The sequence below is a fragment of the Triticum aestivum genome, chromosome 4D, assembly GCF_018294505.1.
Source record: "Triticum aestivum cultivar Chinese Spring chromosome 4D, IWGSC CS RefSeq v2.1, whole genome shotgun sequence".
Taxonomy (NCBI): domain Eukaryota; kingdom Viridiplantae; phylum Streptophyta; class Magnoliopsida; order Poales; family Poaceae; genus Triticum; species Triticum aestivum.
This window is the reverse complement of record NC_057805.1, coordinates 75,465,823-75,481,068: the sequence shown is the minus strand read 5'-3', so window position 1 is coordinate 75,481,068 and position 15,246 is coordinate 75,465,823. Positions and strand designations below refer to the sequence as shown.

The 15,246-nt window shown below is 43.0% G+C and overlaps 2 protein-coding genes across 2 annotated transcripts; one reads left to right on the top strand and one right to left on the bottom strand.

The window, feature by feature from the left end:
• The first annotated feature begins 901 nt into the window (after positions 1-901).
• Positions 902-2,279, top strand: LOC123096309 (protein BPS1, chloroplastic-like). The gene has a single exon (XM_044518005.1). The coding sequence runs from the start codon at positions 934-936 to the stop codon at positions 2,011-2,013; it is 1,080 nt and encodes a 359-aa protein (XP_044373940.1). The 5' UTR covers positions 902-933; the 3' UTR covers positions 2,014-2,279.
• Positions 2,280-2,480: 201 nt separating this feature from the next.
• Positions 2,481-9,448, bottom strand: LOC123096308 (uncharacterized). The gene is made up of 7 exons (XM_044518004.1): positions 9,064-9,448; positions 8,137-8,817; positions 6,678-7,030; positions 5,973-6,184; positions 3,351-3,607; positions 3,096-3,274; positions 2,481-3,016 (listed from the first exon to the last, which is right to left on the bottom strand). Exons 1-7 carry the CDS (start codon positions 9,290-9,292, stop codon positions 2,936-2,938), a joined length of 1,992 nt encoding a protein of 663 aa, XP_044373939.1. The 5' UTR covers positions 9,293-9,448; the 3' UTR covers positions 2,481-2,935.
• Positions 9,449-15,246: the final 5,798 nt, after the last annotated feature.

The window sequence follows — 15,246 nt, the reverse complement described above, 5'->3', positions numbered from 1 at the left end:
CATAATTCCAATCCAAACTGTTGAATTAATTTTGTTTATTCATGATGAGTCCCAAGATCAGTATCCTGTTGAAGGAATTGCGCCAAGCATGCATGGGACCATTTTAAATCAGTGACAAGAGTGAACTACTTCCCTTGTCAGGGCATCACCCCCAAAAGGGCCCCCCATCCCATCCATCCTTGCAAGTCAATCAATAACTTAATAGTTGTTCCTACATCCAAATCCAAACACCTGGACAAACACCAAGGCGAAGCCTGGTTGGTTGGACCAAACTGCTGAAACTAGCTAGGAAAACCCCCTTCGGTAGGTGTGAGTACTAGTACCTGTTACCATCTGCAACAGTATCCAGACTTTGGATTTCAGACTTCTCCGCAATTTCTTGAATTGGGTTTGCTTCCTATGAATATTGACTCAATTTGGTAGCACGCCTTTCTTGCAATCTTCATTTGGTTGAAAAATGTCGTTCCAACATTTGAGCGGTTCGATTCAACATCAAAAACCGGGTCAAATTACGCAAAGAACGATGGTTGCTGTTTTGGTGCGCTGGTCCTATGAGGCACTAGCACGACGACTTCCCGACTCTCTACTACGACAAGTTTTGCCCGGCTCCGGTGAGGAAGGGGCGATGACGGCGGCGCGCCTTCGGCTCACTTTAATGTTTGTAGTCGTTATTAGGTAATCTACGGATCTGGATGTAGTTTTTGTTATTTTTTGTATTCTTTGTACTGCCATGAATGAAGATGAATAGATTAAAGTTTTAAAAAAAAAAGAGAACCGGTCCCAGATCAAATCAAAAGAAGAAGAAGTGCGGAGAGGTTAAGCAAAGTACGCGAGGTGCATGGAATAGTATACAAGTTGTTCTCTTGCTTCACTCCTCCCCTTCCCCTCCCTTTGGAAAAATCTATCTTCCCCACCCCTCCAAGAAACCAAACCATGCAAATACGCAGGTCATCTCTCTCGCTACATCTTCTCCATTCTCATGCATGCATGAGCAGCATAGCGACCATGCGATGCCTCAGGCCAGGCGGCGCTCGCCGCCGGCAGTGCCCTCTCCTCGCCGCCTTCTGCTCCTCGCTCGTCGACGGGCTCGCGCACCTGGAAGCCACGCTGTCCGCCGAAGATGACGACGGCGGCGGCGGGTCGGCGGTGTCCATGAGGTGGTGCGCCGACGCCATGCGGCTCGTGAGGCGGATGCAGCGGGACCTGCTGGCCGTCTTCAGGAGCGCCGACGCGCCGGCCGACCCCTGCGGCGGCGAGGACTGGCTGGAGCAGTACATGCAGGAGACCGCGGCGCTGCTGGACTTCTGCAACGCGTTCAAGTCCGCCGTGTCGCGGATGCACCGCTACTGCATGGTGGTGGACTTCGCCGCGCAGGTGGGCTGCGCCGGCGCCGGAGGTGTCGCCGCCTCGCTCGTCGCCGAGAGCACCGGCCCGCCGAAGGAGACGGACGCGCCGTCCTCGCCGGCCGCCGCCGTCCGCGCTAAGCTGTCGGACGTGAAGGCAGTGGTGAGCGAGGCGGAGCGGCTGGGGGGAAAGATCATCTCCAGCTCCAGCGGCAGCGGCAGCATGGTCCTCGTCACTCTCGTCGCCAAGATCACAATGGCCGTCGTGGCCACCTCCGTGCTCCACGCGCTCACCCACGCCTCACCCCCTTCCCTCCTCGACGACGACGTCGGCGTCGGCGGATCGCACCAGCGCAGCAGCACGCTCGCCCGCGCCGACGTCCCAGAGCAGCTGCGTCCGTGGCGCGAGTCGCTGTCGGCAATCAACGAGCGCGTGGCGGCGCTGCCGGCGAGCATCGCGGAGCACGAGAGTGTCGTCACGGCGGTGAGGGACATGATCGGCGGCAAGACGGAAGGATCAGAGGATCACGTGGAGGTGCTGAGGACGAGGTCCGGCGAGCTCCGGGAGGGGGTGGAGATGTTCGACTGTGTTCTTGATCAAGTCTTTGATGAGGTGATCAGGGGCAGGAATGAGATGCTGGGGATCTTCAGAGATATGGTCCTCACATAACTGAATCGGGGTGAATTTTAATTACCTCTGGATTTTAATCCCGTGTAAAAATTTGGTGATGTTTGAAATGTTGGATTTGATGATCCTAAATTGCTAATTCATCGATCAGCTGAAATCTCTACAGTATATCTATTTTTTCCTTCTTTGTAAAGGGTGTAGAAGTTGTTGTAGCGTGTGGTTTTATGTGTTTGCATTTCAATTTGGTTTGTAACTTGTATTGACAGTGTCCCGGGACTGACCAATAAAGCAAAATGACATTTCATTTATTTTTCCACGAGTTAAATAGCTTCAAGCCTGCAACCAGCAAGAGCACATATGCCTTGTTTTTCTCTTGAAGCAACATATTGTTTATTGTGCATTCAACACAAATAATGCGCCACTTAAAAATATCAGACAAAATTAGGTCAAGTTTGAGTGAAATGAGTTCCCGGAATCAAACATAACAGATCAAGTCTGAAGATTCCAAAAGTTCAGGCAAAAATCACTAATTTCCTATCCTGGAGAGAATTACAGAGTGCAGCATCCTGTCATAATATTACATTTCACTAAACCATTTTGGGTTACATGAGAATACACCGTATGGTGGTACACAGAGCCTGGCCGGCTCTAGGAGTTCATGCGCAGCCAGACCGTTTCTTTCCCAAAAGAATGAACAAAACTTCACGGCAAGCAACAAGAACTTATGAAACCAAACAGCTAGCACTCCCTAATCCGCCTTTGTAGAGTACAAAAAGAACGGCGGAACTAATCTGCAGGATCATGATGTACATGCGATCGCTTGCGGCCATCCATTCAGCATCGACTCCCTGGCCGGACATAGATGTTGACAGTGGTTGAACTTCGTGAGCTGTACCAAAGGTATAATCCTTTCCTTGTGCTATCTCTGCTTTCTCTCTAAACCCACCCTTTGAAAATCTCTTTGTTATCTTGTTAGCTGTCCACTGCTATGTCTCTCTTCCGATCGATGATGAAATAGTTTTGCCATTGATCGTCTCTCACAATCCTGAAAATTTATAGGATAACGATTAAACTAAAACGGATATGTTGTATAAATCCTAGCTATGATGGTTTACCACACCCACCTTAAACATATTGAGGCGAAACGACTTCTTAGGATTCATTCTTCTAAGCTTCAAGTATGTATATGCAAAGCTGAGCTGGTCACGAGGTGTGAAGCGATCGACCTCATTGAACCATAGACAAGAGAATAAGTTGGACATTGGTGTGTGTTCCCTCACGATGAAAGAACCTTCAGGGACATCTGTAACAAGAGGAAAAAGAATTCTTAGGTCAACACAATTCATACACTAGAAATACCAGCAGGTAAGAGAACATACAGCTTGGTAGCAGCTTGTGGGGATCCGATGAGTTGAACCTTGTCAGTCCATCAGCTTGGTAAAACTCAAACTGTTGATCAATTATTGTATGGTTGAACTTGTTCAGCTTTTTATTTTGTGCCACTTCCTCCCATACGCAGTGCCGATCATAATGATTGGAAATAGCATATTCATAACCATGCCGCCAAAGAAAATATTCTAGGATAAGGATAGGATCAGTTTGTAGTCGCAATTTGCTGTCCAGCCAGATCGAGAATCTGATACAAGCAAAGTTCTTAGACAAACTATATTGCAGAACAGGATGGTTCATCACATTAAAGATGTAAAACTAAAGCACAAGCCCCACACTAATTATCTGACAAAGCACATTTACCTTCTCATACTGTGACTTACAAAAAGCAAGATAATTCATTAGCAGAAAAAAACATACTACATATTTACAACTTATGCTACAGATTAAAAAAACGTACTACATGTTTACAAGATTATATATTTTAACGAACTGAAGTGCTGATCGGCATGTCAGAAAAAACCATGGTAGTTCAGGGTGTTTTGTAAAACATATTTTAAATGGGTGATGATCAAGTTTGCAGCAAATCGGACAGCTGGTACGATTCCAAAGTGGATGACTGTCACCGCCCTACAAAGCATGGACATGGCCAAACTTGCCGAATTGCCATGCTGATACGGTAGGACACGGGGACACGCTAGGACACGGCCGGACACGTGTATCCCGCTGTATTTCCTGAAATAGGAATTAGAAAAAAAAAAGAAAGAGAAGACACGGCTGGGACACGTGTGGCACTCGGGAGGCCCAACTACACCTTGGCCCACCCTTTTTTTTTTGCAGGTTGCATCCACGGGCGCCACAAAAGTGTGAGCTGGGAAACCTCCTGGAATAGTCGACGCCACAAAATAGGGTTTCCCACCTCCTGGACTCGCCGCCGCCAATGCCGCCACCGTATGGAGTCACCGCCGCTGCCTGGACTCGACCGCCACCGTCCCCCAACTGCAGCAGCCTCTCCTCCAAACGGAAACCAAGCTGGAGCAGGTAACCTCGACCTTTTTCATCTATTTGAATCGATTTGTTGTTGAGCTGCTGCTGCTTACTTCCCCTGTTCGCCATGCTCTTGTTGTTGCTGCTGGCCAGTAGGTTCCCTATGATGTTCATGTGCTGCTGCTGCTTGAAGCCTTGAACTGTTAATTGAATGTTTGGTGCTTCATGTTAGGGAACATTGCATCTGGGAGTGGCACCACTGCTGGTAGCCAATCATCCATGGGTGAGAGTGAAGGAGGACAACCTGGATCTGGTGCTGTGGATCCGTAGGGAACATTTGCTGTTTGTCAAGTACTAGTACCACTTCAGATTATTATGATTTATGTCTCTAATAGGCTGATACTGATACTAGACTATTGTTTGATGTGTTTTGCAAGTTGCAATGACATGGATCTGGTCTGGATGATCAATCAAGCACTTGAAATAGGAGACATCAAATTCATTATCTCTTTCTCGTTTTTTGTTTTAACTCTATATTACATGGCATATATTTATTTATTAATATATATACTTGCCGTGTCCCTGATGGGTTGTTTTTGGAAAATGCCGTATCCTGTGCCCCCGTATGCGTGGCACCGTGTCCGTGTCGCCGTATCCGTGAGTATAAGAAAGATACCGAAGAGCAGACCACACACAATCTATGGGTATAAAAAAGCTACTGTTCCAGTGTCAATGGAGAGAACAAACCATGGGAAACAGGCATTTTGTGCCAGTGTTCGCATTGCTATTGGACAGGAAGAGAACAAACCAGAAACAGAAAACCAATTATTCATCCAACACAGGTCTGCGTATTCGAGACAGCGAGACTGACACTATCGAGTTTTAGAAACCAAGATGATTACTACTCTGATCAAAGATATAAGCAGACAAGCACACAATACAGATGGGGATGGGATGAGTCGGCAGTATTGCCTGGAACAAATACCCAGGTCCCAGGATATGCAGGGGGAGTGCAAAAGGGTTCAAAATTCTGTATTGAAACTACTGGACCTATGGTGTCACTGACTGGTCTCAGCCAATTATGCTGTTAACCAATAATTTTCCAGAGCTGTCTAACTACCCATTTGATAAAAATTACAGCAAACCACAGATAAGTAGCCACAGTATTTTTGTTCAATTAACTACAAATATCATCTTTTCCGAATCGGTACATGGTGACAACATCATCCTTTTCTCATAAACCTCTAATTATGCAGTTTTATGCTAGCATACTGACCATCAAATATTCTGAATCAAAACAGCAAATAGGACGCCACAAATTAAATTTGATATTCAAATTTGGATTTCATTAATTTTGGATAGTATGTACTGTTACTTGTCCTGATAAGGACCGGGACAACTGGCTCCCTGGTGCAGAACAACCTTTGATTAAATTGTTAAAAAACAAACACATACCAAACCAGTGTGTGTTGAGCAAAAGGTAAGACTTTTTGGGAGATCACAAGGTTATGATTTGCCAATGGGGAAATTGCATGCATAACACTTAAAACTACAGTTGAGCCCTTTCACTGAAATACATGCATGGCAATCAGGACAGAAGATATTATGCAGAAACTCGCTCTTACCTTGATGATGGGAAAAGTCGATGCGCCAAAAGTTTTGGTATTTTCCCAACTCTCCGCATGTCATTATAAGGCATATTCTTAATCAATATGATCTTCCATACACCAATGAAACCCATGTTGTCCATTTTTTGGCCTTCAGATAGCAAAGTTTCCAATGTGACTTCATCCAAAAACATAGCAAAACAAACTGTCTTCTTTGAGAGACGTGTAATCTGCAAAGATATCATAGAAAGACACTTCATATGGATACTACAGGATATTTCATGTTGCGACATAGCAAAAGAAAAGGTCAGGAATTGTTAAGTTTGGAGCGTGGTTTATGGTGATTTTAGAAAAATGTGAAAAATGAGTTTTCAATCTAGTATCACATATCAACATTAAAGCACTTAGCTAAAGATAGCATCATTATACTATTAATGGAGATGTGATTGCATTTCATAGACCTGTTATCTAAGGTTTTCTTATGTCTGTATGTGAAACTAATCAGCAGTAAGAATACTGCTTTAACTTTGACAAGTACCTAGAGGCTATAACAGTAAAGTGAGGCTAATGAGATCCTAAACTTTCTGCAACAAACCATACCAAGAACAAAGGAACCTACAGAAACAAATTGTTATAAGCTGCTTATTGCAACTTATACAGGATGGAGGAATCATAGTAAAGGTGTAAATTTGTCAAAGAGTTATGTGCCAAGAAATGTCATACTGTTTTGCCAAATGGAGTCCTCAGACGATCGGAGTTTCCAAAGATGCAGGAAGATACAGCAATGCGGCATTTGCTCATGTAGTTCCTGTCATCCTCAGATATATCAAAACCAGTGCTTGATCCATTAGGCCCCTTAACAAAAGCACATGTCAGTTGTTGATCATGAGCTACGTATGACTCCTCCCTTTCCTGTAGAGTCTGGTGGCCAGCAAATCTTGGCTCCCAATTTTCGGATCCAGCTGGTTTTTGTTCAATCTCTACATACTCCAACTTAAAGCTAGCAAATTTTTCATTTTTTGCAGGCTCTACAAGTTGAGCAGTGGAGTTCAGGAACTTCATTTCACAGGTTGAACCTGGTTAATATGTTCCAACTAATTAGGTAACCATCGAGACAGAGGCTAAATATTTTATGAGTAGATAATAAAGACATGAAACAAGCTTGATTGCAAAAAAAGTGTCATATTTGATATCAACAGAACTTATGGTACAACAAATTATCAAACTAGAGGATACCCTGCGTGTTGCCGTGGGAATTGGTTGGTGAATATTTAGGTTGATCACATGAGAACCAAAATTAAAAATACATATGATTCATTATATTTGATTATGTATAGTTGCAAAAATATTTATTGAATGTAAGTATAATAATTGAATGGGGAACATTTTTCCATGCATGGTTGAATGTTGTGGTGGGTCTTTTCCCATGCATAATTCCATGTTGAGGCGGGCTTTAACACATTCATAATTGTACGGTGAGGTGGCATGCTTGCATGTTGAGATAAATAACTTAGTGGGGATGACTCTCTTAGGTATATAGGATATAGCAAAGGTACTGATAGACCTGATAATAAAGCTCACAGATACTGATTTTGACTTGCATAATAAATAATACAACAAATATATCATGATACCATTGTGTGCTAACATTTTCAGTTAATTCACCAGGCAAAAAGCTGGTCATCCAACATCGGTACCATATCTTCGATTCTTAAATCCAACAGCAAACTATGAAGATGTTATGCCACAAGCCTATCAGTTGGCAGTCTAACATGTTCAAGACATCCAATATTACGGTCATGTCATGCATGTCGTAATATTTAGGTAGCCACTGGGTACAATATGCATGCTCATATTTTATTCATGACTCAACACTTAAATAGTCACTACATACAGTACACATCTTATACATGCTAACAGCGTCTCTATTAGATTCTTACAATCAAATCTCATGTTTCTAAAAAGATAATGATCTCACTACAGCAGAAAAATAGCACGCATATATATAGCTACTTAGCTAGCTGAATTACCTCATGAAGCTATTACGATAGTAATAACAAAAATCTTATGTTATTTCAAGTGAACGGAATCAAAATTCCACCAATTCAGGGAAGAAAACCATGATCCTAACTTCAAATTGGCCGACTCTTGCTTTCAAACTTGAAAAGGGAGAACAACTCACCAGGCTTTTTCCGCTTTGGTTTCTTCTTGGACCCATGTTTCTTATCACCAGTACCCGAAGCTTTCTTTTGATTCGTGTTAACAGCATCACCGTCATCACTAATCCTTCCACCTGCTGTTTTCATGTGTCTCTCCAAGGCAACATTCTCTTCCTTCCCTATGTTCTCATGAATACCATCACCAAGCTTACTACCGGCAACAGATGAATGCATCTGAGAATCATCGGGATCATCAATGCCATCATCATACTCATCATCTGGATCAACCTCCCTCGTCCCCGTGCCCAACGCACCCATGGAGGCCGCCTCATACTGCTCCAGCTCTTTCCTGCCACCCTCATTGTACAAGGTGCCTCCTTTCCCCCCTTCAGCCAACTCTGGAACCTCCTTGTCAGCACCACCCCTGGTATCCAAGGTCAACCCTTTCTCCTCAATACCGGGATCAGAGCTCACGCTTTTCTCACTGCCACCACCAGCATCAGCAGTGTTTCCACCTGCACCCGAGACCTTCTCCTTCTCGTCCTCCGAGTAGTCTTCGTCGCGCCGTCGATCGTCCTGGTCCCAGTACCTGGAATCCCGCGCACTCCTGCCACCACCGCCATGGCCGAACTTGAGCTCCTTCCAGTTCTTGCTCCGGTTCCACTCCGGCAAACCCTCCCCGCCACCCGAATCCTCTCCGATCTCTGCAAAACAGTACGAACATGTGGTGCATTAAGACAACCGAACTAACAGATAACCAGATCAACCGAACAGAATTTGGATCCCATTCGCATCCAGCCACGCCATGGACGATCCCAAGAGCGTCAAAGATGCCATTTCCTCTCTCCTCTCTCTGACACTCTCTCCTATCGAAGCAACAAGAACACCGAGCGGACAGCCTCAACCCATCCCCAGAGAAACCACCGTGCCGGGAGTGTGAAAGCACGAACCTGCGGGGTCGCGAGAGAGGCGGCGCGAGAGGATGAAGACTCCAGCGAGGAGCAGGACTGCAGCGGCAGCTGCGGCAACGGCCGGCGAGCGGCGGCGCGCGGGCTTGCCGGGGCGGCGGATCCGGGAGGGTTTGGAGGGGTGTGCCCGGTGGTAGTCCGGGAGCGGGTGGTGGGCCCCGCCGCCGCGGGAGTCGAAGAAGCCGCCGCCGGATTGCCTGTACTGCGCCATCAAGCAGAGGTGGTGCTACTGCTGGTGGTCGGCCACCACCATGGACGGGACGGAGGACGGTGGGTGGGGGGAAGCGGACCGGAGTGAAACGGATGGGCTTTTCTGTAATTTGATCGGGATGGTTGGAGGGAGTTGGTTAGTTTGCACGTGACGGTGATGGGGTTAGGAGAAGAGGTATCTCTCTCTCTCTCCCTCAGACTGCGAGGTTGGTGAGATGGGAGCCGACATGTTAGGCATCGAGCGGGATATTTTTATCAAATAATGTGTTCTTCTTCTTTTTCTTTGATGATTGAAAAACGTCAAATGCCATGTAGTATTAACTAGCACAAATGACAAATCCTTACAAAAAAACACGCTGACAATTTTTTTAAAAATACATTCAAATTTATGGGGTTGCCGAAGTCTTTTAACTCCTGCATCCAGCGGCGACCTCCTTTTCGAAATGATGCAGAGGCCACGGGTCATGGCCTCCTTTTCAAAAAAAAAGAAGAAGAAAAAACAGCGACGCGCCATGGGCAAAGCTCGTCTCTGGACCTCTGTCCCATCGAAGCAAACTTGTTTAAACCTAGAAGATTGTAGAAGCAACAATTGAAAAGTCATCAATGTATACTAGAAGACATCAGTGGCCGTGATCTACATAGGAAATCGCCACGCCGGAGAATAAAACAATGAAAAGGGCATGTAGAAACCCGTTGGAGAACACAAACCTCACACGCTCTTCAACGAGGCAGAGACAAGCCAATCTTCGCCAGTCGAAACTTGAGCCGAAGGACCAAGATATACAACAACGTTGTGTGCTCCACGGAATAACGCGACCGAGCCAAACCTGCATAAAAAATGCCATACCGAGGAGATAGATCTGAGGACACATCATATTTCACACACCTAGTGATACGAGGAAGCATCACCGGAGCGAGGGCGAGGTGGGAATATCTTATTCCACGCCGACAGCGACACCATCGTCTTGACACCGCCAAATGGAGACCTATCTAAGATCGACATTTTCAATAGTCAACTTGATAAGTTCAAATGAAGGATAGTGAAATGACACTCAAATGTACTCAAGACTCTCTTTTTACCAACGAAGTCATCAGACCTAGTAGTGAAGAGATGATTGATTGCTTCATCGTTAAAAAGATCTTACGTGCTCTATATGGAAATCATGATACCATTTGCACTCTCTTTCAAATGTCACCAAAGTACAAAGATCTTGAGCCAACCAAGATCATTGATAGAATCGCCGTTCATGAGATAATACTTGAGGATAATGAAAAAGCACATCTTTATCTTTACCTAATATTAAAGGAAGGATTGTTTCTTCATTTTTTTGGGTTTATGGTGGGACCCAGAAAATTTTCATACGTCAGGCGTTTCCTCGTGCGAGAATTTTCTCCTTCTCCCGATTGGTTTCTGTAAATATTATCACGTGACGCACACAGCAGCAATGGGCCGGCCCATTGGCGTACACACAGCCCGCGCCAGTAAAAAGAAATTCAAGAAAAAACAATTTGAAAAGTCTTTGCGACGCAAAACAAAAATTTGAAAAGTCAAACAGTTTTTCTTTACCTAATATTAAAGGGAGGATTGTCTCTCCAGTTTTTTTGGTTTATATGGTGGGACCCAGAAAATTTTCGTACGTCAGGCGTTTCCTCGTGCGAGAATTTTCTCCTTCTCCCGATTGGTTTCTGTCAAAAATTATCACGTGACGCACACAGCAGCAATGGGCCGGCCCATTAGCGTACACACAGCCCGCGCCAGTAAAATGAAATTCAAGAAAAAACAATGCGCGACGAGGGATAGAACCCAGCTCCTCACGCTCCACCGCTCAGAATGCTAGCCACTAGACTAAATAAGACTTGGTGTTTAATTAGCCGCGCGAAATTTAAAATTAAGCTCACAGTCGCGTGAGATATTGAAAGAAGAAGTTTTTTTTGAAAAGTGAATATATTTTAGAACGCAGAAATTTTGCAAAATTGGTAATAAAAAAATGAAACTCGAACTTTTTTTAAGAACAATTTTTTTATTTTTTTGAAACCTGACTATTTTGTAAAACAGAAACAAGTTCTAAAACTAGGAGGTACTGTTGTGATTATTTTTCGAATTTGCAAACATTTTAAAAACAAATATTTTTTCTAGCTTTCAATTTGAAAAGTCTTTCCCACGCAAAACAAGAATTTGAAAAGTCAAACAGTTTTTCTTTACCTAATATTAAAGGGAGGATTGTCTCTCCAGTTTCTTTGGTTTATATGGTGGGACCCAGAAAATTTTCGTACGTCAGGCGTTTCCTCGTGCGACAATTTTCACCTTCTCCCGATTGGTTTATGTCAAAAATTATCACGTGACGCACACAGCAGCAATGGGCCGGCCCATTAGCATACACACAGCCCGCGCCAGTAAAAAGAAATTCAAGAAAAAACAATTTGAAAAGTCTTTCCCACGCAAAACAAGAATTTGAAAAGTCAAACAGTTTTTCTTTACCTAATATTAAAGGGAGGATTGTCTCTCCAGATTTTTTGGTTTATATGGTGGGACCCAGAAAATTTTCGTACGTCAGGCGTTTCCTCGTGCGAGAATTTTCTCCTTCTCCCGATTGGTTTCTGTCAAAAATTATCACGTGACGCACACAGCAGCAATGGGCCGGCCCATTAGCGTACACACAGCCCGCGCCAGTAAAAAGAAATTCAAGAAAAAACAGTGCGCGAGGAGGGATTGAACCCAGCTCCTCACGCTCGACCGCTCGGAATGCTAGCCACTAGACCAAATAAGACTTGGTGTTTAATTAGCCGCGCGAAATTTAAAATTAAGCTCACAAGTCGCGTGAGATACTGAAAGATTTTTTTTTTGAAAAATTGAATATATCTTAGAACGCAGAAATTTTGCAAAATTGGTAATAAAAAAATGAAACTCGAACTTTTTTTAAGAACAATTTTTTTTAATTTTTTTGAAACCTGACTATTTTGTAAAACAGAAACAAGTTCTAAAACTAGGAGGTACTGTTGTGATTATTTTTAGAATTTGCAAACATTTAAAAAAATATTTTTTCTAGCTTTAAATTTGAAAAGTCTTTCCCACGCAAACAAGAATTTGAAAAGTTAAACAGTTTTTTAAAACAAGATTTTTAAAAAAAGGGGAGGTACTGCAGCTAAATTGTTTTAATCTATACCTATTAATAAAACTTGGCGAGTTTTTTAAATATGCCCACCTGATGCATTGTTTTAGTTCAATTTATTAAACTAGGGATATAGAAAGAATCTTTTTCTCTGTCACGTCTTCACATACGACCAGTCTCACTCGGCCTAGTGACTCCCGTCAAAATACATGAGGAGTCCAACTAAGGTTTCATGGTCTATCTAACACAAACTACTCAATTTACATGATGACACGGACATATATTATATGCAGTGATTTTCCCTATTATATTAGCCAGATGATAAAAAAACTTTTTTCAACGCTCTTGATCTTCGTCGGACATGAAGGCGGCTCAACAATCTAGTTATTGGACCTGGCCAACCTTGGTGAGTGACAACTGGTGCTGCGACCATCGGCGGCGAGGACGGCAAAGATGACAATCGGAAACATGTGTCTGATGTTATATTGAAATGGAGGATGCCGACCTGAGGATAAGGTATTAGTCGTGTTTATTATGTTACGGGCACGAGGTTGAGGTCTTTAGCCATGCTTAATGGGTAAGGGCATGTGAGGGCTGTTTTCTCCCGTTGCAAAGCACGGGCATATTTGCTAGTAATATTAAAGAGAGAATTGTTTCTCCATTTTTTTGGTTTATAGTGGGACCCAGAAAATTGTTAGGGGCAGTGTTGTTCTTCGTTAACTGTTATCGGTTCTGCTTTTATTGTGTGTGCTCTTAGGTTTTATTTAGCCGTTTGATCCGCACTCGGTGATTGGTAATTTTGGGCCAAGTGGTGTACATTCTTGATTTGAAATAGTTAGGCATGACCTTCATGTAGCCGTTTCACTGGAAAAGGATTCTACCAAGCATTTTATTGCCGCTAACTGCTAAGTACAGCTTGATGCTAGAATAACCAGAGCTCTTGTCGAGTCCGAATCGAGACCCTGGACTTCTGTTCGTTTCTGAACAAATGAATGCGAGCACCTTGTTCTTGTTCATTTCTGAACATTAGCCTAGACTCTAGACTCAATGAAAAAAATTTATATGATGTGAACCAAAGGATATCTTTCGTACTATTCCTATTCATAAGATTTGAGGTACATGACATCTCATTTCCTACAAGTTTTCTATTCCTATGATATCTATGCCACCTATTAATCAAGGGAGGTGATATTCTTGATCCATCATACATTTTTTTTATTGAAGTGTTTGGTCTTTATGAGATTCAAACCGCAGTCAACCTAATATGCATGTGTCCTGGAGGATTACGACTAAGTATATGTTTTTTCAATACACATGTCCGTGTGATAGACTCCTGTGTATGTTCTTAGTTTTAAGTTGAATCTCATGTGTAAATTAAATGACCTTTTTCTGCCACAAATTAAGTTGTATTTCCTAATGTAAATTGATGTCAGTTGTATTTCCTAATGGACATCATCCTTGTTATATTTCCTAATGTAAATTGATGTCAGTTGTATTTCCTAATGAGCTAAGTGGGCCTGATCCCGGCCTAATAATACCATACCGAACAGAGTGAGTATAACATAAGAGCAAATATAGACGCTGCTAAGTGGACCCGACCCCGGCCTAATAATACCCAACCGAACAGAGGGAGTATAACACATAAGAGCAAATATGGACGTGATTAAGTGGACCCAAGCCTAATAATACCTGACCAAACAGGGGACCAGAGCCGACCTGCGTGGAAAATATGGGCATCTTGTGAGTGAAACAAATTAGCATTTTTTCTGTAGTGAAGCATAACTGTGCTTGCACATACAACTTTTATTAAGTTCAAATGCATGTTAATTTTGTTCCTCGTTGCAACGCACCGGCATATGTGCTAGTTGTCAATCATGTCACCAAGTGGAGCTTACAAAGACTTGCGTGATTACGTCAAGATTAAGTTCAAATGTTATTGGTTTTCATGAGAAAGCAAGTTGTATGCACCCCCATTTAGTTCATTATTAATAGAGCTTTTAACACATTCATATCTTTATGTGCATACTAGTTGCATGGCAATCTCTACTCCTTGCATTAACATCGATGATAAGGCCTCTTCATTGCCAAATGATCAGTTACGTTGATGCAGACTTCCTCCACTTTTTACTTTTATCAACTCCCATCATTATTCTCTTTTTCCATATAAGTGCTAAGGTCTAGACTTGTCTCACATGTTGCGTGAGTGGTTGCTTGGATAAGGATAATATGCAGAAAGGTCATACAATTATTGTACTTAGTCAACCTTGGTGTTGACTTATGACAACATTTTCACTAAACATTGATGTCTTATATAGTTCAAAGCTTAGTTTCCAACACAATATTGACATTCTTTCTATACCTATGGCAAGTGGGAATGTTGACTTTGATGCATTGATTTATGGAAGGGTAGTAGGGAATTTGTGTATTCGCGTTGAAATAGTTTGATAATTATTAACCATACACAAATGCCTTGTATCCTTCATCTAATTGTTCACATTCATATAGAGAATCGTGTCATCTTCATGGCTATGTTAAGGTAGCATTCACCTTCAAAAAAATGTTTATTTATCATCTACATGCTCAAGGAGGAGTGTGGATTAAGCTTGAGAATATTGATACGTTTCAAGCGTGTCAAAAAAAAATTAAGCATCTGTGCCATATTCATGTCATTATTACATGTTTTATACTTTTTTTCATTTTATGGACTAACCTATTAATAAAGTGCAACAGTGCGAGTTGCTAATTTTTTAGTGTTTCTGGTGGGAAGAATGTGTGCGACAGGGAGGTAACCCCGTCGCGACACCCATCTAACCTGGACTTGCAGTGGATGCCTCCTCCTCGAGGA